This window comes from Aythya fuligula, unplaced genomic scaffold (genome assembly GCF_009819795.1).
Source record: "Aythya fuligula isolate bAytFul2 unplaced genomic scaffold, bAytFul2.pri scaffold_62_arrow_ctg1, whole genome shotgun sequence".
Lineage (NCBI taxonomy): Eukaryota > Metazoa > Chordata > Aves > Anseriformes > Anatidae > Aythya > Aythya fuligula.
Window position 1 is genome coordinate 1,828 of NW_022473996.1, and position 26,121 is coordinate 27,948.

The following is a 26,121-nucleotide window of genomic DNA, read 5'->3' on the forward strand; positions in this document are numbered from 1 at the left end:
CGCAGGGCCGCTGCTTCCCAGTGCCTTCGGCTCTTCCCTGCAAGGCAGCTCCTCAAGAGCACAGCGGCAGCCCGAGCAGAGCTTCAGGAGCACGGCCCCCTTCCACTTTGTGACCGAACCACGTGGGCACGCAGCCTCCGCAGGCGGCTGCTGCTGCGCAAGGCCTGGGAACAAACTCCCACAAAGCGCTTTCTGCCCCTCTTCTGGCCAATGTCCCTCCACACGAAACGTGTGCTCAGGGACATGGTTTAGTGGGTGATACTGGTGGTAGGGGGGATGCTCGGGCCAGATGATCTTGAAGGTCTCTTCTAACCTCAGTGATTCTCGGGTTCGAGTTTCCCCAGCGCACACGTGCCCACCCCATACTGCATCACCGCATCTCCTGCTGTGCACTGCAAGGATGTGCTGCCCACTGCCAAAGGCACTGCTGGGGCTCTGGTCCTCTGGGGGTGGTCTGCGTGTGTCACAGAGGCCCAGGGAGGCTTCCCCCAGCCCAGCAAAATTGTCACGGCCCCTGCCAAACAAGCACTGTCCCGATGGGCTTATCGTGTTCCCAGCCAGAAATGGGAAAGAACAGAGGAGACTGCTGCCAGCTCTTCTCTTCCCATTTCTCACAGCCCGTATGCGGCACGGCTGAGGCTGGTTACCGCCGCCTTTATCCAGTACTATTTAGCTTGTACGTGCCAGCACCTTTCACGTTCATTCCATACGTGAGTCTTCTCGCTCAGACTAAGGAAGGGAAGAGAAAGGAGGAAGGCTCTGGGCTGCTGGAGACGTACTCACAAATACTTGCCTTTTCCAGCAAGAGACCCCAAAACGGAGGTTTCCTTAGACCTGTCCTCACCTCATGAACTCAGCCCTGAACACTGCTGCCATCTACTGTCAGTTAACCCCAACAGGTTATAAAATGAGCCCCACAGCTGCTCGCTCACTCCCCTGCAGTGGGGCGAGTAAGAGAATCAGATGGGTAAAGGTGACAAAAGTTGCAGATTAATGGGGCGACATTTTCATAGGTAGAGCAAAAGCTGTACCTGCCAGCACTGCCAGGAGCCAGCTCTCACATTGCCTGCTCTTAGTGTCTTTCTCCGCTGGACCGCTGCTGTTTACCAGCAAAGAAGGCGCCCAGCCCAGGTATTGTGACACCCTGAAAAGCAAGAAATCAGGAACACGGATCAGTATTTCGGGGGCTTCTCCAAGCAAGAAGCTGGGCCCTCCTGCCTTGGCCACTGCTCACAGCAGGTGCCAGACGGTGTCATTGCTGGAGAGCCCTGGCGATGGCCTCAGTGTTTTGTCCCAGCTCCCTCCTTTTTGCCCTCTAAAGAAGAGCTGGGCTACGAAGAGCAGAGCCAACACCCTGAGCTCAGTGAAATCCAGCCAAGGAGTTCCCAACAAGGAGGGAAAGCCTTGAGTGCCAGCCCCAGCGACATGCTGGCCTGCCCACTCTGGCCACAGGCACCACACAAGCGCCAGGCAGAACGGATCCCGTCCTTCTGCTGGAGCTGGGCTCTTCTTTTGTGCATATTGCCAGAGCAGCAAGGGGCAGATCCCGGGCTGCCAAGCCCACCGAGCCGCCGCCACGCAGGCGCCAGCTGCAGAGGCTGCAGGAAGGTTCCAGAAGCAGCGGCAGCAGCCCGGGCAGGGGCAGCCGCGAGTGCAGGAGCCGCTCCTGGGCTGTGGGCTCAGCGGCAGACGCCTGCCCCTGCAGGGGACGAGGCCCACCCAGAGCCTGCCCAGCGGCATGGGCCTGCCCAGACATCCTGGGGGGAAGCCCTGGCCGCAACAAGTGAGCGGGGGGGATGCAGAAGCCCCTCACAAATGCTGACGAAAAACAGGGCCCTCAAAGTGAGAGGCCATGTCACTTACCATGACAGCCCCGGAATGCGGAGAAAAGCGGCACTGCTCGCTCCAGACAGCACGTTTCCTTCAGCACGAAGAAAAGGAAAGGCCTCTTGGCTCTAGGTGCCGCCCGCCATCACTGACAGCCGTGCTGCGGACAGGCCTAGGCCTCAGCCAGCTTGTGGCGCGGGGGGCAGGCAGAACTGCCAAATGGCCGCCAGGGCTGTCAGAGGAAGGGTCAGGAGCTGCCCTGTCGGGGAGCAGCTTTTCTGTCTGTCTGTGCACTCAGGGAGCATCTTTCCTGTAGGGGCACCAGCGAGCTGAGCAAGCCGGGACCAAAGGCCACCGCTCCCCACCTCTCCCCACAGCAGGGCCCCAGAATTGAAGAAGGTGTTTTTGGCCCCCTGCCAAAAACAGCCCTGCAGCCCGTGCCGTAGAAACGGAAAACCAAGTAAAGGTCTTCGTCCCCAGTGTCATTACCAGTGCCATAGCCTGCAAGGAGGGAGCCACGAGGAAGGCAAGGCAGAGGTCTTGCCTTCTCCCTCAGGCAGAGGTCTGGCAAAGACGATGGCTAAAAGCTGGGAACATGGCCAATGACCGGCAGAACTGGGGGACCCGGCACACATGGGGTGCACAGTGCCAGCAACAAGATCAGCCGGGGTCCGGACAGACATGGAGAGGAGATGGACCACTGCTCTGCCAGGGCCTGAGCCCGGGTATGTGCAGGAACAACGGCTGCCATCAGAGACCCTGCACCAGCTAGCCCAGACCGTGTTGAGAAGCAAAAGCAACACAGAGAGCAAAACGTCAAGCCCAGGCAGGAGAGAGGCAAGGATGTGAGAAGCCTGGGCCGGGGCAGGAAAGAAAAGGGTCCTGTGGGATGGGATGAAGAGGAAGACGTTGTCATCCTCAACTCCAGGATCAAGCCCACGTTCCCCAGCCTCTGCGAGGAACCACAAGCCTTTCCCCACAAATAGAGCTGCCGCTCTACTGGGACCTCTCCAGATTGCCAAGACCATTGAAAAATAACTGAGAGAGGTCCCGCGATGATGTCAGCCAGCTCTCCAAGCACTCTGGGATGAATCCCATCCGGATGCATGGACTTGTATGGATCCAAATCTTTTAATTTCAACATTTTAAATTGGGGCTTGGCGTTCATTTTCCAAATCCAATTTCCAAGAGGCATCAGCGGAAAAAGAAAGCATTCGGGCTTTGTGACAGCATAGCCATGTTTCTTAGTGTATCCAGCAATACAAGAAAATAAAAAGAGGAGATGTTTTGGAACAGGAAGAACAAAACACCGTCGGTACTCACATAGCACAAGCTGAAATGAGGCAACACTGTAGATGGCTAGAGAACTCTGAAAGTCCAAACGCCTCCAACAGCTCTACTAGCAAAGATGAAACCTTTAAGAAAAATAAATAAATAAAGACAAGGAAGACTTTTTTTTTGGTATTTTTCCTTTTTATATCCACAATGTAAGACCTTCTGCTATAGCATAATCCCTGCCATTGCCCTTGAAGACCAAGGTTTGTTTCCTCAGGAAGGCTGAAGTAACCAGCCATAGGAGCCAGCAAAGTCCTGTAACCAGATGCAAGTGTCAGGAGGAGCCCATGGTTCTAACCAGACTCAAAAAGAATAGCAACTTGGCTGAGCTAGAAGGAGGTGAAGTGCTTGCTCTCAGGAGTCACGTAGCTGCCACAGTTCCCTCCTGTGATGCAGTGCCAAGTGGGATTGTATTTCTTGTCAAATTCCTTCCTGATGTGCGCAGCAATGCCCTTCTCGATGTGCTTCGCCAAGGCCTGAGTGGCGCAATCAACAGCATCTTGCTGCTCCTCCTCTGACATGTCCGCATTCTTGATGCCTGCCTTTCAGACAGTCGCGGTTGCCTCCGGGGCTCCGCTCGTGACGCCACCGCTCCGCTTTTGGGGGATTTGCTTCCAGGGCCTGGGAAAGTTGGGGATGCAATCTCCCACCACGTGCACAGGCACTTTGCAGCGAACAGGGAACACAACCTATACCAGCAGCCCTGGGGGACGTGGCACACACAGGGTGCAGAGTGACACCAACAAGAGCAGTGGAGGTCCAGACAGTCATGGAGAGCAGGTGGACCACTGCTTTGCCAGGATCCCCAGGAACGTGAAGGAACAACGGCTGCCGGCAGAGCCCCTGTCCCAGCCAGCCCAGGCAGGGGTGAGAAGCAAGGGCAAAAGACACAGCTAAACATCAAAGCCAGGCAGGAAAGAAAGGAATCCTGTGAGATGGCATGAAGAGGAAGAGATCATCATCCTCAGCTCCTGGATCAACCCCAGGTTCCCCAGCCTCTGCGCAGACCCACAGGTTTTTCCCCAGGAAGAGGGCAGCTCAGCCAGCAGCGTGGACAGGGAGGCTGAAGCACAAGAAGCAGAACACCCAGCAAGCGCCTCTCCTGGCTCACTGGAGTCCACAGACACTGCACCACAGCTGTTTCGCTGGCAGAACGAAACGCCTCTCTCCACAAGAGCAGCTGCAGAGAGCAGACCAGCAAGTCCTCCTTCAGTGTGCACAAATGAGGTGTACAGAGCGCCTCCCCCCACAGCAGTGTCGCAAGAATCAAAGCCACCAGCCTGTCCCACTCCCAGTGAGCACAGCACTGTGGCGATGGCCGAGAGACAGGGACACGACCAACACGCCTCCAGTGCCTGTGACGAACATCCGTATGAAACAGCCCGGATCATCATCTCTGCAGTCCTACGCTGTGCTGTAGCCATGAGCCAGGGAGCCACGAGCAAGGCAGCAAGTGCTCCCTCGGCCACAGGGCCCAGGGTGCCTCCTCCCACAGCAGAGCCTGCAGACTCTGCATCCTCAGCCTCTGCCTTGGCTGGAGGCCCTGTGGGGGAGGCCAGCAAAGCCCCTCTCGCTGCAGCAGCAGCAGAGGAAGAACGAAAAGAAGTGGCTTCTCCTTTGGCTGGAGGCCCCGTGTGCAAAGTCAGCAAAGACCCTCTCGGTCCAGGAGCAGCACCGCAAGAAGGAGCAGTGGCTTCTCCCTGGGCTGGACGACCTGGGGAGGAAGCCAGGGAAGCCCCTCTTGGTCCAGCAGCAGCACCAGAGGAGAAGAAGGGGCTTCTCCTTTGACTGCAGAGCCGCTCAGGGAGGACAGCACAGATCTTCTCAGCCCAGCAGCAGCTGCGGAAACAGGAGCAGTGGCTTCTCCCTTGGTTCCAGGGCACCAGGTAAGCACAGCGCGCGTGGTGGGCACGAGGCCCTCAGGGAGCTCTGCAGCACCCACAGAAGCATCACAGGGAGGCACGGGACAGCGCCCCAGTGAGAGAAAAGGCTCGATATTGTTTTCAGTCAGGGTCTTCTGTGAAGCTATTTTATTCACGATTGCAATGGCGGGCCTCCTGCGAGCAGGAGCGCACACGAAGAGTATGCCATAACCTTTTCTTCCCTATTACCCGACACCTGACTCATGGTGACCCTGTTTCCTCATGGGCTGTGCACTACGGGTTGACAAACTCCTCGACGCCTTTCGATAGCACATATGTACAATTTTATTTGACCAACCTTTAATTTCCCCTCTTCCTTTTCTTCATCTCTCGTGACTAGAGGGCCCGTGATTTTTCTTTTCCTACTAATTTTGTGCAGCTCATCCTGGTTGTCTTAGCTATCCTCCTTATCCTGGGACAGCGGGACCTTCCCTTTATCTGCTTAATGTCCTCCCCACTGCTTTGCTACTGCCATGCCTGCACAACCCCTTTGAATATGCAAGGTTAGCGGAGTTTTCCACTGCAAAAACACAGCTTTGTTCTCACAATGCCCCCTTCTTCTTTTCTCACTCCTATTGCTGTTTCTGCACTTCTACACGTCCTCCGTTCTTGAGGTTTTCCAACATTAGGGCCCAATGGTTTTCTTCCAAAGTCAGGGGGATGCCAGATATGCAACGCCTTTATCATTGTAACACCAACAAACAGCTGCTTGAGCCAATTCCAGTCAGGTAACCGCAAAGTCAGTTTCTCCCAAATGTTTCTGAATCCCCTGGAAGCGTCATCTTGAGCCACTCTGAGTAGGATTGGTTTCTTTCCCAAAGACTTTGGAGATCAGTCACATTCGCCCCTTTTGATCTACATACATAGAGCAAGTAGGCCGGGCTGCCCACTCGCTCTCAGGAGAGCAGCTCTGTCAGGAGGCAGCAGCTCCCCTGGGTGCCCGTTGGAGTTCTTGGTCAGAGGACCTGGAGCATAGCATGGAGCACCAGAATAAGGATGACTCCCAGCCCGCTGCAGGGCAGCTCACAGCAGCACTTCTAGCGGGGACACGGAGCAGAATGGCAGAAATGGCCCAAGTAACTTGGCCTTTCTCGTCGCCTTCTCTTGCAGATGGAGAAGAAGCTGCAAGACATGAAGACGCTGCCACACCGTGGGGTGCAGCAGGCCGAGGAATGCAGCTGCCAGCCGTGCCGCCTTTGCCAAGGCTGGCAGCGACTCTCAAGCAAGTGCCTGCAGCACAGACATCATCATCTGAAAGGGCCACTTGCAAGCTGCCCCCTCTGCAAGCAGCAGCCTCTGCACCTTCTGCCAGAGGAAGAGCAAAGGCATCGGGCACAGAGGCCCACAGCCAGCGAGAGCTTTTGCCAGCTCTTCCCTGCAAATCTGGCGACAGGGACAGGGCAGTGAGGGCAGAGAGGGGGGAACGTGGCCCACGCAGCCCTGTGGCGGTGGTGGAGAGCCAGGGACGTGCCCGACATGCCTGCAGTGTCTCTGACGAAGAGCTGGATGAAAGAGTTGAGACCATCGTTGCTGCAGTCCTATTCCACTCTGTAGCCATCATCCAGGGAGCCCCAAGCAAGGCAGCAAGTGCTCCCTGGGTCACAGTGCCCAGGCTGCCTCCTCCCACAGCAGAGGCTGCAGAATGTACATCCTCGGCCTCTGCCTTGGCCGGAGGCCCTGTGGGGGAGGCCAGTGAAGCCCCTCTCGCTGCAGCAGCAACGCCCCAAGAAGAAGGTGGAGAAGGGGCTTCTGCTTTTGGGTTTCTTTCCCAAAGATTTTGGAGATCAGTCACATTTGCCCCTTTTGATCTACATGCATAGAGCAACTAGCAGTAATTACAGCACACGCTCTCCTGTGAGGCTACTAATAAACCCAATACCACTTGGTTCTGGAGTACTGTGGTGGTTTGACTCAGGTGAGCAGCCGAGCTCCACCACAACCGCTCTCTCACTCCCCCTCTCCTCAAAGAGGAAGGGGGAGAAAATACAACACAGAGAACTCGAGGTTGGAGATGAGAAAGGTTTAATTAAAGGTGTTAGAAATGGCTCGTTCTTCAAAATAGGATTAAATAAAAAATAGGATTTATTAAAAGAATATAAAAGAATAGAGGTAAGCAAACAGCGCTGGGTGCACCGGGAGTCTCCGCTCCACCAGGACGCACACCAGCCACATCAAGTAGCTGATTTTTATACTCCTAGACTAATACATATTCATTACTACTTCTAAAAAAAAAATAGGTTATTATAATTAGCTTCCGGGGTCCAGTCCCTCCTACTGGAGCATGCGCATCAGTCTCCGCTGGTCCCTCTGGGGGTCTCTAGGGGTCTTTCATGCTGAAGGCTCGTAGTCTTCCTCTCCAAGGTTTTTTTCTTGTCCTTCCCCTTTGTACTTCCGTGGCACCGTGTCAAGTTTACACAGCATCCCCTGCAGGTCTTGTCTCCTAGCCGTCCTTCAGCTTCTTTTTTTTCTTCTTCTTAATCTCTTGGCCACCTGGCCAGATATCAGAGGCCTGCATAGTATCCCATAACAGTCACTAGTTGTTATCAGTTGTTCTGAAACCCCCAGAAACCATCAGACTTCATACAAACACAAATAGCTTTCTTATTGACACTTCACAAATAATTAAAACATTCCTCAGCAGCCGTTCACAGGGACAGTCACACCTATAGCAGTGTTAAGTTAATCTCAAAGAAGACAACAAAAAGGCTGTAACTGTTAGAAATAGAAGTCCGGAATAACAAAAGCAAACAGGTTCATAAATTTGAGGAGTATTTTCTGAAGACTTGATAAATTGACTAGAATGAGGGGGAGACTGGATACACTGCATCTGTGGTTCAAGAATTAAATTGCCAGTGCAGGGCCCAGAGGCAGACAGGACTGTTCTTTATGGACACAAATTGTTAAAACATTCTTCACAATCCCTTATCTTCTTTTTAATATCCTCAATTTGTGTCTCTTCTGTTGTTAATAACTGGATTTCATCAGTCCGTTCTTGGAGGGTCCAATTCTTAAGCATCATAATTGACATATCCCCTTCCTTTTTTAATGAAGTTATTACAAATGTACTATTTATCACCCGGTGTATTAATAATGTAAGGCAAGGTATCATACAAGGTATAAACAATAACATCATTACACCACATAAGAATAAAAATAACACTCTTTTAACCCATGGTCCACCAGGCAGCCATGAAAAGAAATCCCATTCCATATCCTTCCAGGTTTGTGCTGGGACGTGGGCCAATTTTCTCATTTCCTTTACAAGTTCATTTACAGCTTTTCTTTCTGTTGTGATTTAACCCAGCGGGCAGCTAAACAACACACAGCCGCTCGCTCACCTCCCCCCCTCCTTCTCTGGGATGGGAGAGAGAAATGGGAAAGTGAAGCCTGTGAGTTGAGATAAAAACAAGAAAATAATATCAATAATAATAATAACAATAATGATGATAATAGTACTACTAGTAATAATGTGTACGAAACAAGTGATGCACAATGCAGTTGCTCACCACCTGCTGTCCGATGCCCAGCCTAACCCCGAGCAGTCCGGCCCTCCTCCCAGCCTGCCTGCTGGCAGGACAGTGAGAAGCTGAAACATCCTTGGCTTGGTGTAAGCACTGCTCTGTAACAATTAGAACATCAGCATATTATTAGCATTCTTCTCATCCTAAACCAGAACATAACATTCTATCAGCTACTAGGAAGAAACACCCTTTTTATCAATCTTTAAACAGCAATTACTAAAGCTAAATTTTCCACGGACTTCTCCTTCTTGTGCTAGTAAATAATCCAAAGCTAGGCAATTTGATACAAAGCAGTTCTCATCTTGGTATTTTGCTTTGCAATTAATCCAAGTGCACCTCCGGTTTTATTTATAACTATTTCTATTACAGCTAATAACCTAATTATTCTATTAAGTATATGGGGTCCTATAGCCCCAGGATCTGTCTTCTGCCCACGTAGCTGGATCATAATAGGCAAACGCCTTCAGTCAAGGGGTTGGGCCCGCTTCAGGGTCGATTCAGGCTTGTGTTACCGTTTGGCCTGTCAGGGTGATCCAGCTCCTGGAAAACGAATCACAATTTTATATAGGTTTAAAAAAAGGTTCTTATGTTATTTTCTCGGGACAAGCTGACCTTAGTGTGGGAAAAGTCCGGTCGAGGCCCTCTCACTCGGCAGTCAATACCCATAGGGGTTGCCTCCCTCGGTAGACTATACACACCGCAGTGCAGGGTCCTGCCCCGGTCTTGCCTTTTCCCTTTCCTCCCTTCAGGCTTGTCCCCTTTATTTGGCATCCTTAATTCATGCAGAGCCTCGTTGCCAGAATATTAGTCCCTCTTTAGCCTTAGTTTCAGTTCCCCAGGAGGGGACTCAACCCTCCAAGTTTCAGTAGTTACTGGTCCTTTTATTCTGGATGCGTGGGTCCCTTTCTGCAGTTCTCACAGCTGTTTCAGTAGTCAGTAAAACCAGGTACAGTCCCTCGCACTGAGGGTTCAATGGTTCTTCCCTCCAGGTTTTATTAAGATCTTGTCTCCTGGTTGTATCTTATGAATAGCAAACCCCAGTGGGGCGTTTTGTGCTAAAATTCCCTCTTCCCTTAATTGTTGTAGTTGTTTCCCTGTCATAATCACATATTTCTGGCTTTCCTAATTCTCTATCAAAGTATAATCCAATGGCATTCCTTGGAATACGGCATTCCATAGAACATCTCATAAGGTGAGACACCTGTTTCACTATGGGGCATAGTCCTAATATGCAGTAATGCTAGTGGCAAACATTTTATCCAAGACAGTTGGGTTTCAATCATTGATTTAGCCAATTGTTGTTTAATCGTTTGATTCATTCTCTCAACTCGTCCTGAAGTTTGTGGATGCCATGGAGTATGGTATTCCCATTTAATGCCTAGGGCTGTGGTTAAGTCCCGTAACAGCTTAGATGTGAAATGTGTCCCCTGGTCAGAGTCAATGCTCCCTACCAACCCAAAACGCGGTAGTATATTTTCCATCAAAATTTTATTTGCCATAGCGGCAGTTGGCCTCGCCACAGGGTAGGCCTCTACCCAATGGGTTAGTTGATCCACTAGCACCAACAAATATTTATATTGTCCTATTTTGGGTAGCTCGGTGAAATCACCCTGTACTCTTTCAAATGGCCTATATGCGATCCTCCGTCCCCCAGTAGGTGCTTGCCTCACACTTTTCTTATTTACCTTCTGACATGTTAGACACCCTTGAGCAATTTGCCGAGCAATCTCATATATCCCAACGCCCCCGTGAAATTTTAAAAACTGACCGCTCAATGCTCGAGTTCCCCAACGGGGCTGTAAATGCATCCGAAAGAGCAGCTTCTTTCTCGACTCTTAGGCAGTATCTCTCTGCCATCTGGCAGGATCCACTTTTCTCCCTCCTGCTCAAAAGATTGCAATAATTTTTCCAAAGTTTGTTGTCCTGGTTTCAGTTAGAACAGAATTTTCTTCCTAGTAGCTGGTGGAATGCTGTGTTTTGGCTTGGGATGAGAAGAGTGCTGATAACACCCCGATGTTTTAATTGTTGCAGAGCAGTGCTTATACCAAGCCAAGGACATCTCAGCCTTTTGCTCTGTCCTGCCAACAGGCAGGCTGGGGGTGCAGTAAGAGCTGGGAGGGGACAGACCCAGGACAGGCGACCCAAATTAGCCAAAGGGGTATTCCATACCATCTGACGTCATGCTAAACAATATATAGGGGTGGCTAGCCGGGGGAGGGGGCCGGACTGCTCGGGGTTAGGCTGGGCATCGGTCAGCGGGTGGTGAGCAATTGCATTGTGCATCACTTGTTTGTACATATTATTAGTAGTAGTACTATTATCACCATTGTATTGTTATTGTTATTGTTATTGTTATTGTTATTGTTATTGTTATTGTTATTGTTATTGTTATTGTTATTGTTATTGTTATTGTTATTTTCCTGTCTTATTAAACTGTCTTTATCTCAACTCTCGGGCTTCACTTTCCATTTCTCTCTCCCGTCCCAGAGAGGGAGGGGGAGGGGGAGCGAACGGCTGCGTGGTGTTTAGCTGCCGGCCGGGTTAAACCACGACATTTGTAAAAGAGGTTAGGAGACTCAGTAAACCCCTGTGGTAGTACTGTCCATCGTAACTGGTGTCTCCTTCCTGTTTCTGGGTTCTCCCATTCAAAAGCAAAATAATCCCTCGATTTTTCTTCTAATGGACATGCCCAAAAAGCATCCTACAGGTCTATTACATGTACACTATACCAACTATATTGTGGGGTGTCCTGGTTTCAGTTAGGACAGAGAGAGTTTTCCTCCTAGTAGCTGGTAGGGTGCCATGTTTTGGCTTCGGATGAGAAGAGTGCAGATAACACGCTGATGTTTTAGTTGTTGCAGAGCAGTGCTCACACCAAGCCAAGGACGTTTCAGCTTCTCACTCTGTCCTGCCAACGGGCAGGCTGGGGGTGCAAGAGCTGGGAGGGGACAGACCCAGAGCAGCTGACCCAAAGTGGCCAAAGGGGTATTCCATCCCATCTGGGGTCATGCTGAACAGTATCTACAATATATAAACAATCTATATATATATAATATATATAAACAAGATGTAGGGGTGGCTAGCGGGGGTTATTTCTCTTAGTACTATTATCATAATTATTGATGTTATATAATCACTGAGCAGAGCAATCCGGCACCAAGAATGAAGCTCTCCCATTTCTGTCCCGTACAAGCCTCGAGCAGGCGCCCCGGAGCGTGCACGCTGATCCATTCGGGTGTGGAAAGAAACCTGTAGAACAGCCACTTATTTATTTATTAAATCTTGAAATAAGAAATGCGTGTAGAGCGCAATCCTGGAAGCAAGACAAAGGCAGTGCGCCTCCAGGGCACCGCATTCCAGGGCTGTAGAGCCTTGGTGGCAGCGTCTGAGAGGGGCTTGCTGTGGGCAGGGAAGGGGGGAGCCATTCCCCCAGCCCGGGGATTTTCCGGGCTGTGGAAAACTGCACTTGGACTTGTTGCAGAGGAGCAGCCAGCCAGTGTCCTTCAAGATGAAATCAACACCCTGCTTCTTGGCTCGGGCGTAGGGCAGAAAGAGCAGGGTCTCTCGCTTGCAGCGCTGCACGGTGTCTTGAGGAATGCCGGCGTGCAAGGACAGGCAGGCATAACTCAGGACACCTGTCGGAGGTACACCTAAGGAAAAGAAGCAAGGAGTAACATAGAGTAGATGGGCCTGCAAGGAGGGCAGTCCCGTCTGGGCAGCTTGCCCTTGCCCTGTTCTCCCGTCCTTGTGGAGCTCTCCTGACTCCCTGTCGGCAGCCTGCAAACACAACAGAGGAGGTTTTGCGGCAAAAGCTTTTGCTCACCAAGCCGGTGCCCCAGCAGGGAACTGCCGTCAGTGGGACATGTGTCAGGACCCTCGTGGAGTTCACCGAGTCCCTGTGTCCAAGGAAAGCAGCTCGCTGAGTCAAAGACAAGAGCGCAGGGGGCTGCCTCCTCCGGCTCCCCCCCAGCCTCACCTAGTTGCTAGTGGAAAGAAGGCTGTTGCAGCAGAGGATTACCAGAGCAGGAGCTCCTCCGCAGTCTTCCCGCGGATGTCCACAGCTCTGCTCTTGCTCCTGTCTTCCTGCAGGGCCTCCTTTCTCTTCTCCAGAACTTTCCCTGCCTGCACACTCCACACTGAAGTGCAGCTGCATCAACAGAGAAAAAAACTCTCAGGTGGGCTCTGAAGGTCCCCAGCTCTGCCTGCCCCCAGCCCCAGGAGCAGGGAGCACAGCCCCCTTCCACTGTGGGTACGTGACTGTCGGCTGCAGGGGAGCTTCAGGACTTTGGGTCTGCAGGGGGACGCCTGGAGGCAGGGCCTCTCCACGGTCCTTGCCTCCCCGAAGCAGCCAGGGGATGGAGAGCCAAAGCCCAGAGCTGAGCAACCCGCATGCTGGATCCCTCGGGCAGCCTGATGCAGCTCAGCTTTTCCTGGCCTTTGTGGGAGCTGGCCAACACTTACTTACTTGGCACTTGATTTGCTCAGAGGAGCTGCCTCAGCCTTCTTCTCCGGGGGGTGAGAGATGAGGACATGCTGCTGTTTCGTGTCCACTGGTACCATCTGCAGAGACTCTTTCAGGTCCACGGGTGCCATGGAGGAAGCACTCTCCCTCTGCAAGCTCTGCATTTCCATCTGCGTCTTCTGCTACAGGGGAAGCAGAAACAAGGAACGTTTTTAGATGGGGCTGCTAATGTGGGAGCTGTCCCATGGCAGTGGGGCAGTGGTCCCCTCAGGGTTTCCCCAGGCTCAGGGGAAAACTTCCCTGCAGCCTGCTTTCTCTCAGAAAGGCAGCGTGAAAGGCCTCAGCCGTCGGCCTCCGAAGCTAAGGGCAAGAACACTTTCAGGGCAGTGGGCTTTGCAGGAGCCCTCGTCCTTCACGAAGGAAAACAAGGCTCAGAAAGGGCAGGGTTTTGTCTTTGAGAGAAGCTTCCTGGCAGAGCTCAAAGGGGAAGAGTGTGCACATGGCCCCCTGAGAGACGAGAGAGGTTCCTTCTGGAGTGCTTGAAAGCACTTGGCATACCCAGGCCCTCTCTCTCCCATTCCTTTCGCCACGAGCCTTGCACTGTGCCCACACGTGCTGTCCCTCCCCTTCTTTCTTCAGCTGCTCCTCAGCCAGCGATGCCTGCAGAGTTCTCTCATCTCGTTGCCGGCACAGGCAGCCTATTTCCTACCGTGGAGAAGGGCATGAAGTGGTTAGAGGAATGTCAAATCTGCAGAAGCACTACCCTTGTAACAACCCTATCCCTGTTCTGCCATCCTTGTGGAGCTCCCCTGACGCACTGCCAGCATCTTGCAAGCACACAAGACGAGGATTTGCTGCTATAGCTTTTGCTGAACAACCTGGTCTTGCTTTTCCAGCAGGCGGCAGCTCTCCGCGAGGACCGGTGTCTCTTTTCTGAGGTCTGGCCCAAGGAGACGCCGTGGCCCAAGCTGTGGCAGCCACCTGCCAAATCAGAGAAGTAGATGCCCACATCCAGACCCTCCCAGCAAAGAGGGGAGAGAGAGAACTAGAGATAGGGGAAGCCTGTCCCTTGCTGTACCCAGAGGCCTGGAGTTCCCCGAAAAAAACGGAGGCTCCCTTGCAGCTGCATTGGATGAGTGAACAACCGTGGCCTTCTGCTGTTGAGCTGCTGCAGCAGCTTGCTTCCCTGGCTGTAACACTGGCAGTGTGCGCAGGAGAGCAATGCCTGCAAAAACATGCTATTGTGCTGAGCATGCAACGCATGGTTCTAACCAGACTCAAAAAGAATAGCAACTTGGCTGAGCTAGAAGGAGGTGAAGTGCTTGCTCTCAGGAGTCACGTAGCTGCCGCAGTTCCCTCCTGTGATGCAGTGCCAAGTGGGATTGTATTTCTTGTCAAATTCCTTCCTGATGTGCGCAGCAATGCCCTTCTCAATGTGCTTCGCCAAGGCCTGAGTGGCGCAATCAACAGCATCTTACTGCTCCTCCTCTGACATGTCCGCATTCTTGATGCCTGCCTTTCAGACAGTCGCGGTTGCCTCCGGGGCTCCGCTCGTGACGCCACTGCTCCGCTTTTGGGGGATTTGCTTCCAGGGCCTGGGAAAGTTGGGGATGCAATCTCCCACCACGTGCACAGGCACTTTGCAGCGAACAGGGAACACAGCCAATACCAGCAGCCCTGGGGGACGTGGCACACACAGGGTGCAGAGTGACACCAACAAGAGCAGTGGAGGTCCAGACAGTCATGGAGAGCAGGTGGACCACTGCTTTGCCAGGATCCCCAGGAACGTGAAGGAACAACGGCTGCCGGCAGAGCCCCTGTCCCAGCCAGCCCAGGCAGGGGTGAGAAGCAAGGGCAAAAGACACAGCTAACATCAAAGCCAGGCAGGAAAGAAAGGAATCCTGTGAGATGGCATGAAGAGGAAGAGATCATCATCCTCAGCTCGATCAACCCCAGGTTCGCCAGCCTCTGGCGGACCCACAGGCCTTTCCCCAGGAAGAGGGCAGCTCAGCCAGCAGTGGACAGGGAGGCTGCAGCACAAGAAGCAGAACACCCAGCAAGCGCCTCTCCTGGCTCACTGGAGTCCACAGACACTGCCCCATCAGCTGCTCCCCTGGCAGAATGTCCCGAGGAAGAGAGGCACAGCACTCCTCTCACTGCAACAGCACCATCAGAGATCAGGCCAGCAAGTCCTCCACCAGCTCCTGCTCTGGAAAACGAGGGACACAGAACACCTCCCCTGACACGTGGGGCTCCACAGTCGAAGCCATCAGCCTGTCCAAGCCCCAGTGAGCACAGCGCTGGCCGTGATGGTAGAGAGCCAGGGACGTGTCCAACATACCTGCAGTGTCTCTGGATATCCGAATGAAAGAGCCGAAATTATCGTCACTTCATTCCTACTCCATTCTGTAGCCATCATCCAGGGAGCCCTGAGCGAGGCACCAAGTGCTCCCTGGGTCACAGTGCCCAGGCTGCCTCCTCCCACACCAGAGGCTGCAGAAGTGTATTCTCAGCATCTACCTTAGCTGCAGCACTGGGGTTCCTGGCACACATGGGGAGCACAGTGCCAGCAACATGATCAGCCGGGGTGCAGACAGACAGGGAGAGGAGGCGGACCACTGCTCTGCCAGGGCCTGATTCCTGGGTATGCGCAGGAGCAAGGGCTTCCAGCAGAGACCCTGCACCAGCTAGCCCAGGCAGGGATGAGGAGCAAAAACAATGGAGAGAAGACATCAAACCGAGGCAGGGGACAGGCAACGAGGGAACAAGCCAAGGCTGGGGTAGGAAAGGTGAACATTTGGATGGAGACAACGGACGGACCCAGGAGAACTACCGGCTTGTAGAGGAGAGAGTTCAGAGAGGATGAGGGACTCTTCCTGCACTCAAGTCATTTGGCAACTTTGTACCATGGAAAATTTCACAGGTTGAGTTCCAGTCAGAGATTTTACTGTGGGTGAAAGCAACCTTTGCCCAAAGTCCCTATCATGCCTCTTTTACCCAATGCACAGTGGTACCTCAACACTTGGTGGTGGTGCAATACTCCCTTTTTCCAGTTTCAGGACTGAGGAGTCTAGCAGCATCACCTACCAGTGCTACCAAAGTTCTCTTTTCCTTGAGTATCCCCATGCTATACTGGTTTACATAGCAGCAGAACCACTATGAAACTACCCATGTGACCAGAACAAGCTCCAGAGAAGCAGCTTCCTGGGGTGCACAGTGCCAGCAACAAGATCAGCCGGGGTCCAGACAGACATGGAGAGGAGGTGGACCACTGCTCTGCCAGGGCCTGAGCCCGGGTATGTGCAGGAACAACGGCTGCCATCAGAGACCCTGCACCAGCTAGCCCAGGCCGCGCTGAGAAGCAAAAGCAACACAGAGAGCAAAACGTCAAGCCCAGGCAGGAGAGAGGCAAGGATGTGAGAAGCCTGGGCCGGGGCAGGAAAGAAAAGGGTCCTGTGGGATGGGATGAAGAGGAAGACGATGTCATCCTCAACTCCAGGATCAAGCCCACGTTCCCCAGCCTCTGCGAGGAACCACAAGCCTTTCCCCACAAATAGGGCAGCTCATCCAGCAGTGTGGGCAGGGAGGCCTGAGTGGCACCATCAACAGCATCTTGCTGCTTCTTTTCCGTAGATGGCTAGAGAACTCTGAAAGTCCAAACTCCTCCAACAGCTCTACTAGCAAAGATGAAACCTTTAAGAAAAATAAATAAATAAAGACAAGGAAGACTTTTTTTTTTGGTATTTTTCCTTTTTATATCCACAATGTAAGACCTTCTGCTATAGGCATAATCCCTGCCATTGCCCTTGAAGACCAAGGTTTGTTTCCTCAGGAAGGCTGAAGTAAACCAGCCATAGGAGCCAGCAAAGTCCTGTAACCAGATGCAAGTGTTGGGTATCCCGACCGAAACCCCAGGACAAACGGACAAGACGGACCAGCGTTCTGTGCCGTAAGCCAATTTATTACTGCATGACATTATCTTATATAGTGTCAAAGCGTCCCACCCAGGAACCCAGGACCCCTCCCACTGTGCTCGCAGGCACCCCAGACCCCTCCCTTCGTGCACGCAGGCACAACCCAGAATATCCTACACCTCCCCCCTCTTTATGCGGTAACGCACCCCCTTTAACCTGTTACGCGAAGTGTGATTTAATCATCATTACTTAGGGACGAGTATCCGTCCCAGGAGCAAGCGGTGACAATGGGAACCCTTCATGATTTTTGGTGAGAATGGTCAGCATGCTGCGATTCATTATATTGCTTCTAGCTATTTGCTTTAATACATGCATATACTAGCCTTATCACAATGAATACTATTACCAGTAGCAATATTGTTTGTAAAAGTGATTTAAGCCATCCTTCTAGATGAAAGCCTAACCCCTCGAGAGTTGCCCCAGCCAATTCTTGTTCTGCGTCACGCTGCTCTTCTTTTATTTTGTCTTCTACCTGGGCTATTTGGGATATGTCATGTTCCACATCGGCAGTTACATTCGGAATGTGTATACAACAATGGTCAACCTTATCTTTTAAGGTATCCACAGACACCGTGTTTCTTTAACAGAAGCATATCCAAGGCCATTCTATTCTGCAGAGTCATTCTTGTTGTGGCTTGTAACTGTATATTTAAGTCCTTAAACCCCCTTTGGTTATGTTGGCCAGTCTATGTACTTGCCCCATCAAATTGTATATCAGCTCTCTGTTGTGGTAGGAGGCTATCGGGCAAACAACAATTCTACCACCCATCCTATTTTTATCCCAGTGGATGCTTCCTGCCACTCATCATCTTCTTCACTTACTTCTCTTTTGTCCTTCTCCCTATGAGAGGAGATTTTTTCCAAAGTGGGCAAAGGGTGGGCAATCCTAAAGTTATTTCTTTTACTGGGGCCATCCAAACTTAAATGAGTTGTCCAAGTTCAATCACTGGCGGCCCACACAAAATGTCCCATGCTTCGTATAGTCAAAGATTTACATTCACTAAGATCTTTTCCCTGCTAGTCTGGTCAGCTCTATATCCGGTTGGTTATGCTCATGTTAACTTGTAAACCTCTTCATGCACATCCGGTGGCTAAGGCTATCTTTACCGGGAGCAGAGAGATTGTTTCTAAATCAGTGTCACAACTGAATATTTGTGTCACAATTCCACCACAGGACTTGCCTTTACCACGCTCCCGACTGCTAGTTTCCCTCTGAGTCGTCTCATATAGTAAACTTTGGTCATTATTCGTCTTTCCTACCCATTGCAAACACCAAGGAGTATTTCCCCCATATTGGTATTTCTGCAATATACTTAATGCCCATGCTGACTCCCAACCCTCTGATCCTCCTATCTCGTTGCCTTCTTTGCACTTCCATATAATCTTTTCCTTTTGTCGTGTGCGCGGTGCATCATACCCCACACATCCCTAGCCGTCCACTAAAGTTGTTTATAACCATAAATTTGTAATTTCTTTCCTTTTCACATCCAGAACGATAGCGAAGCTGACATTCTGTATAAAACCCTCCAGCATTACTGTCTCTATGACCTTTTCCGTTTCACATTGTTTTGTTTTTCTCAATCTGGGGTATCAGTGATGTGATTATGCCCCAGGGTATAGGATCACCTGCAGATTTAGGTATAGGTAAACAAGCAGTCACTCGACTCACATTCTGCATTTTGCGAAATCTCTAATTAACCCTATCATTAAATTTTCCTCTTGTTTGCTCCCTGCTTGTTGTGTGTACTGGGCTGACCTTTATTTCTCATTTCTAACAACACCGAATTGTACAGACTCTTGTTGCAGTCTCAATAGATTAATGGGTTGCTCGTGGGCTGCGAGCAGTGCGATGCGGCCACAATAGCAGACCCATAGAGCACAAACCAAGTGTTGTGTTAGCTGGAATCACCTTCCAAGCACGTTCCTGAGAACAGAGCAACCAATAGGGGTTAGGTAAACGCCAATGAGCAGAGTTCAAACCATGCGCGACGCGGGACCGATTGATAAGGGGCCGTCGCACGGCTATTTACAGTCCAAGCATCCCCAGGGAAAAAGTCCACCGGTGCAGGAGCTTGGCCGGTGGCCCCACCCACAACCAGGCCACCGACTGCACACTGTGGTCTTAAACTCTCCACGGCGGAACAGTCACATCCGCTATTGTCCCATTGTCCCAAATGTCAATGGAGCTGCACAATTGCACCACCGGACAGAACGGTTCTTTTCCATCCTCTGTCGCATGCGTGGTGCCGTCCGATGACAAGTGTGTTTCATGTGTCAGATTGATACCTGCCTGCACGGTGGCATTGATACGGATGGTAGTCAGCTTCCTTCCCCGGCAAGCAACAGGCGGGAACAGCCCAACAAAGTGTCCCGTTGGGTACTGGCTCAGCAGACCGTAGGTTGTAAGTGTATGGCGTTGGAAATAGCGAAGGCGCGGTCCGGTAGCCCACAGCATACTCCTGCCAGTAGCCCCCGTACACTGCAGGGCACAAGGCGAGGACAAGCAGGAGTCGCTGTAAAGGGGAGAAAGTTACTTACTCATTTCCTGTTCCTTTTGAATCCGCCTGCTCAGGGAACGGAACGTACCCATCAGGCTGGAACCCATCGAACCCCCGATGGTAGTTGTACACAGGCGTAACCCCAACCCATAACTAACAGGGGTACCGGATCCCGATTCCACGGCCCACCGTCCAGGCGTACCTGAACAACCCCTAAAGGTACGCGTTCTGTCATAGCATGGTCTGCGGATCGCCTTCCAAATGATTTAAACTAAAAAGGGCCTTTAATAACAAAGTGTGCGGACAGGAATCTCCATAGCCAGTCACCTCCGGTGACCCCCTCTTTAAGAGCATCGAGGCGAGCTTTCAAAGTCAGATGAGTACGCTCAATAATGGCTTGCCCAGTAGAATTATGCGGAATACCCAAGATATGAGTGATGCCCCAGGTGCAACACATTGGCCAAAGAGCCGACTAGTGTAGCTTGGACCATTATCTGTTTTAAGAGTGTGCGGGATGCCCATGACCGCAACTGCAATGCGCAGGGCACAAATGCACTCTCGAGCTTTCTGTGCTGTGAGAGCAGTAGCCCACATCATACCACTACAGGTATCCACCACGACGTGGAGAAACCGGAAACGGCCGAAAGGCGCATATTCTGTAACGTCCATCTGCCACAGCTCGTTGGGACGCAGTCCTCTCGGATTTACCCCAGACAGCAGAGGAGCAGGGTGACTACAGGCTGGACATGCGGCTATTATAGACCGTGCGTCAGCTAGCGGAATTTTAAATAGACGATGCAACGACAAAGCCGATTGGTGAAATTGGTGGTGCGACTGGGCATCAGCTACACGGGTATCGACAAGAGCGGGGTAGCATGCCAAGTCTGCTGCCTCATTACCCGCCGTAATGAAACCAGGTAACTGGGTATGGCTGTTGACATGCATTACAAAAAGAGGCTGGCTGCGCCGAGAAAGAGCATTATACAGGAGGACTGCGGTTTCAGTCCGTGGTGCAATGCAGGAACGGCAGAGGGCGGCAGAGCAAAAACAATATTGGCTATCTGTTAAAATATTCAAAGGCTCTGTGGGAAAAAGAGAGAGCGCGAGACAAATAGCAAGCATTTCAAGACGCTGTAAAGAAACAGAAGTGTTGCAGCGCACTTGGCCTTCCCATTCCGAGCCAGTCCACCACACCACGGCAAACTTGTGAGTGGAGCCAGCTGCAATCATTAAAAACAGTTCGAGCCTGCAATGGCTCTGGAGAGATCGGCAAAGCAGGAATTACCTCAAGTACAGAAAATAGATTCGCATAAGGCGACTTTGGATACGCCTGCAAAGCATAAGGGTAAGCTGCTAGGGGCAGTCTGTGGCCGACTTTTATTTTTGGTATTTTTCCCTTTTTATATCCACAATGTAAGACCTTCTGCTATAGCATAATCCCTGCCATTGCCCTTGAAGACCAAGGTTTGTTTCCTCAGGAAGGCTGAAGTAACCAGCCATAGGAGCCAGCAAAGTCCTGTAACCAGATGCAAGTGTTGGGTATCCCGACCGAAACCCCAGGACAAACGGACAAGACGACCAGCGTTCTGTGCCGTAAGCCAATTTATTACTGCATGACATTATCTTATATAGTGTCAAAGCATCCCACCCAGGAACCCAGGACCCCTCCCACTGTGCTCGCAGGCACTCCAGACCCCTCCTTTCGTGCACGCAGGCACAACCCAGAATAATCCCACACCAGAAACAAGAGCCGTCCCAGGGACTTTTGGATGGGCCTGTTCAGAGCAGAGAGCAGGAGCAAGGGCTAGGTACGCGCAGGGGGGCTGGCTGGTCCTGGGCCACCCCTCCCCTTGGGTGGTGGTGTGGGGGGAAGGCAGGGGCTTGCCCATCACCCGCTCAGGCCCTAACCTACACCTCTCTGTCTCCCACAGGCATCCATGACCTCGCACAAGCCCCGGCACGCCAGCCACGGCCCACCCACATCAGGAGACAGGCGCTTCGGGCTCTGTGCAGTGCTTTGTGCTGCAGCTTCATCGCAGAAGAGTGGGAGTAGCAGCGCCCAGCTGCCAGCACCAGGAGGGCACTCGGTGCTGGCAGCTGACATCACTGATAGGAACAGGACAGTGCCCCAGGAATTCAGATGCCCCACCACATCCTGCCCCCAGCCTCAACTCAGCAAGATGCTGTTGATTGCGCCACTCAGGCCTTGGCGAAGCACATCGAGAAGGGCATTGCTGCACACATCGGGAAGGAATTTGACAAGAAATAGAATCCCACTTGGCACTGCATCACAGGAAGGAACTGTGGCAGCTACGTGACTCCTGAGAGCAAGCACTTCACCTCCTTCTAGCTCAGCCAAGTTGCTATTCTTTTTGAGTCTGGTTAGAACCATGGGCTCCTCCTGACACTTGCATCTGGTTACAGGACTTTGCTGTAACGGCTTTTCTCCGCATTCCGGGGCTGTCATGGTAAGTGACATGGCCTCTCACTTTGAGGGCCCTGTTTTTCGTCTGCATTTGTGAGGGGCTTCTGCATCCCCCCCGCTCACTTGTTGCGGCCAGGGCTTCCCCCCAGGATGTCTGGGCAGGCCCATGCCGCTGGGCAGGCTCTGGGTGGGCCTCGTCCCCTGCAGGGGCAGGCGTCTGCCGCTGAGCCCACAGCCCAGGAGCGGCTCCTGCACTCGCGGCTGCCCCTGCCCGGGCTGCTGCCGCTGCTTCTGGAACCTTCCTGCAGCCTCTGGCAGCTGGCGCCTGCGTGGCGGCGGCTCGGTGGGCTTGGCAGCCCGGGATCTGCCCCTTGCTGCTCTGGCGATATGCACAAAAGAAGAGCCCAGCTCCAGCAGAAGGACGGGATCCGTTCTGCCTGGCGCTTGTGTGGTGCCTGTGGCCAGAGTGGGCAGGCCAGCATGTCGCTGGGGCTGGCACTCAAGGCTTTCCCTCCTTGTTGGGAACTCCTTGGCTGGATTTCACTGAGCTCAGGGTGTTGGCTCTGCTCTTCGTAGCCCAGCTCTTCTTTAGAGGGCAAAAAGGAGGGAGCTGGGACAACCCCAAACACTGAGGCCATCGCCAGGGCTCTCCACAATGACACCGTCTGGCACCTGTTTGTGAGCAGTGGCCAAGGCAGGAGGGCCCAGCTTCTTGCTTGGAGAAGCCCCCGAAATACTGATCCGTGTTCCTGATTTCTTGCTTTTCAGGGTGTCACAATACCTGGGTTGGGCGCCTTCTTTGCTGGTAAACAGCAGTGGCCCATGGCAGGCTTTAAGCTCCTTCATGTAAAGAAGCCCACCAGCCAGGTTTCAGAGACCTTTGCCAATGGTCAAGGACTCCCTTACGAGAAACAATCTCTTCCTGGGAAAAAAAGAGATGACTCTCAGGGCTGCCATCTTCTAGGTAATACCGAGACTGCAGGCGGTCCTGAGAAAGGCCTGAGCTCCTCACAAGCCAAGGCCCACCATCGCCTTGCACGTCCCTCCAGACACCAACTGCCAGAAACGTCCCTCCCCGTGCTGTTGGCACCATGGTGGCTGTGTTGGTGGTTGACTTCTGCTCTTAGCAGTTCACACAGCTGCAGGTGCAGGCCAGACGCTGGGCATCAGCTTCTTTGGCATCAGCAATGCCCCACCATTGTCCTGCACCAGGCTCTTGGAGCTCTGTCTTTCAGGGATTCTCTTGCTCCAGAGCAGCAATCAGCCAGACAGATTTGGAGCAGTGCTGGAGGGCCCAGCAGATGCCCACATGGGACTGCCCTCCTCTGCAGGCCCGCCTTAGTTCCTTTTCTCCTTGCTTCTTTTCACTTAGGTGTACCTCCAGCTGGCGTCCTGAATTGTGCCTGCCTGTCCTTGGACACCAGGACACCGTGCAGCGCTGCATCCAAGACAGCCCTGCTCTTTCTCTTGCAAAGAAGCCCTTGCAAAGAAGCAGCCTGTTGATCTCATCTTCAAGGACATTGCCCGGCCAGGCTTTCACAAGAGCAGAGTCCAAGTGCAGTTTCCTCAGGCTCTTCCTCAGCACCCCGTGGCAAAGCAGCAGGAGCCTGACTTCACCTCTCAGGCCACTCGCTGCCTGGTTCTCTGGAAACCCTCGCTTTGCTCCTCTCACACCTACACCCCCCACAGACTCCAGCAGCTGCACTTGGCTCTCGAACCCCTGCGGAGTGCTGCTCAGCCCCGAGAAAGGCCTGCGGCCAGCAGCACTTGCTGGCCACAACCCGAGCTGCTCAGCGAGGACGACCCCAGTGCCATAGCCTGCAAGGAGGGAGCCACGAGGAAGGCAAGGCAGAGGTCTTGCCTTCTCCCTCAGGCAGAGGTCTGGCAAAGACGATGGCTAAAAGCTGGGAACATGGCCAATGACCGGCAGAACTGGGGGACCCGGCACACATGGGGTGCACAGTGCCAGCAACAAGATCAGCCGGGGTCCAGACAGACATGGAGAGGAGGTGGACCACTGCTCTGCCAGGGCCTGAGCCCGGGTATGTGCAGGAACAACGGCTGCCATCAGAGACCCTGCACCAGCTAGCTCAGGCCGCGTTGAGAAGCAAAAGCAACACAGAGAGCAAAACGTCAAGCCCAGGCAGGAGAGAGGCAAGGATGTGAGAAGCCTGGGCCGGGGCAGGAAAGAAAAGGGTCCTGTGGGATGGGATGAAGAGGAAGACGTTGTCATCCTCAACTCCAGGATCAAGCCCACGTTCCCCAGCCTCTGCGAGGAACCACAAGCCTTTCCCCACAAATAGAGCTGTCGCTCTACTGGGACCTCTCCAGATTGCCAAGACCATTGAAAAAATAACTGAGAGAGGTCCCGCGATGATGTCAGCCAGCTCTCCAAGCACTCTGGGATGAATCCCATCCGGATGCATGGACTTGTATGGATCCAAATCTTTTAATTTCAACATTTTAAATTGGGGCTTGGCGTTCATTTTCCAAATCCAATTTCCAAGAGGCATCAGCGGAAAAAGAAAGCATTCGGGCTTTGTGACAGCATAGCCATGTTTCTTAGTGTATCCAGCAATACAAGAAAATAAAAAGAGGAGATGTTTGGAACAGGAAGAACAAAACACCGTCGGTACTCACATAGCACAAGCTGAAATGAGGCAACACTGTAGATGGCTAGAGAACTCTGAAAGTCCAAACGCCTCCAACAGCTCTACTAGCAAAGATGAAACCTTTAAGAAAAATAAATAAATAAAGACAAGGAAGACTTTTTTTTGGTATTTTTCCTTTTTATATCCACAATGTAAGACCTCTGCTATAGCATAATCCCTGCCATTGCCCTTGAAGACCAGGTTTGTTTCCTCAGGAAGGCTGAAGTAACCAGCCATAGGAGCCAGCAAAGTCCTGTAACCAGATGCAAGTGTCAGGAGGAGCCCATGGTTCTAACCAGACTCAAAAGAATAGCAACTTGGCTGAGCTAGAAGGAGGTGAAGTGCTTGCTCTCAGGAGTCACGTAGCTGCCGCAGTTCCCTCCTGTGATGCAGTGCCAAGTGGGATTGTATTTCTTGTCAAATTCCTTCCTGATGTGCGCAGCAATGCCCTTCTCGATGTGCTTCGCCAAGGCCTGAGTGGCGCAATCAACAGCATCTTGCTGCTCCTCCTCTGACATGTCCGCATTCTTGATGCCTGCCTTTCAGACAGTCGCAGTTGCCTCCGGGGCTCCGCTCGTGACGCCACTGCTCCGCTTTTGGGGGATTTGCTTCCAGGGCCTGGGAAAGTTGGGGATGCAATCTCCCACCACGTGCACAGGCACTTTGCAGCGAACAGGGAACACAGCCAATACCAGCAGCCCTGGGGGACGTGGCACACACAGGGTGCAGAGTGACACCAACAAGAGCAGTGGAGGTCCAGACAGTCATGGAGAGCAGGTGGACCACTGCTTTGCCAGGATCCCCAGGAACGTGAAGGAACAACGGCTGCCGGCAGAGCCCCTGTCCCAGCCAGCCCAGGCAGGGGTGAGAAGCAAGGGCAAAAGACACAGCTAAACATCAAAGCCAGGCAGGAAAGAAAGGAATCCTGTGAGATGGCATGAAGAGGAAGAGATCATCATCCTCAGCTCCTGGATCAACCCCAGGTTCGCCAGCCTCTGTGCGGACCCACAGGCCTTTCCCCAGGAAGAGGGCAGCTCAGCCAGCAGCGTGGACAGGGAGGCTGCAGCACAAGAAGCAGAACACCCAGCAAGCGCCTCTCCTGGCTCACTGGAGTCCACAGACACTGCACCACAGCTGCTCCCCTGGCAGAATGTCCCGAGGAAGAGAGGCACAGCACTCCTCTCACTGCAACAGCACCGTCAGAGAGCAGGCCAGCAAGTCCTCCAGCAGCCCCTGCTCTGGAAAACGAGGGACACAGAACACCTCCCCTGACACGTGGGGCTCCACAGTCGAAGCCATCAGCCTGTCCAAGCCCCAGTGAGCACAGCGCTGCCGTGATGGTAGAGAGCCAGGGACGTGTCCAACATACCTGCAGTGTCTCTGGAGATCCGAATGAAAGAGCCGAAATTATCATCACTGCATTCCTACTCCATTCTGTAGCCATCATCCAGGGAGCCCTGAGCGATGGCACCAAGTGCTCCCTGGGTCACAGTGCCCAGGCTGCCT

The 26,121-nt window shown here is 52.6% G+C and overlaps 1 protein-coding gene and 1 pseudogene across 1 annotated transcript; both read right to left on the reverse strand.

Moving 5' to 3' along the window:
• Window positions 1-3,491: 3,491 nt before the first annotated feature.
• LOC116501660 (dynein light chain 1, cytoplasmic-like) lies at window positions 3,492-5,359 on the reverse strand. The gene is made up of 2 exons (XM_032207249.1): window positions 5,345-5,359; window positions 3,492-3,704 (listed from the first exon to the last, which is right to left on the reverse strand). The coding sequence occupies exons 1-2, from the start codon at window positions 5,357-5,359 to the stop codon at window positions 3,492-3,494; spliced, it is 228 nt and encodes a 75-aa protein (XP_032063140.1).
• Window positions 5,360-14,334: 8,975 nt separating this feature from the next.
• LOC116501659 lies at window positions 14,335-14,580 on the reverse strand (annotated as a pseudogene).
• Between the last annotated feature and the right edge of the window lie 11,541 nt (window positions 14,581-26,121).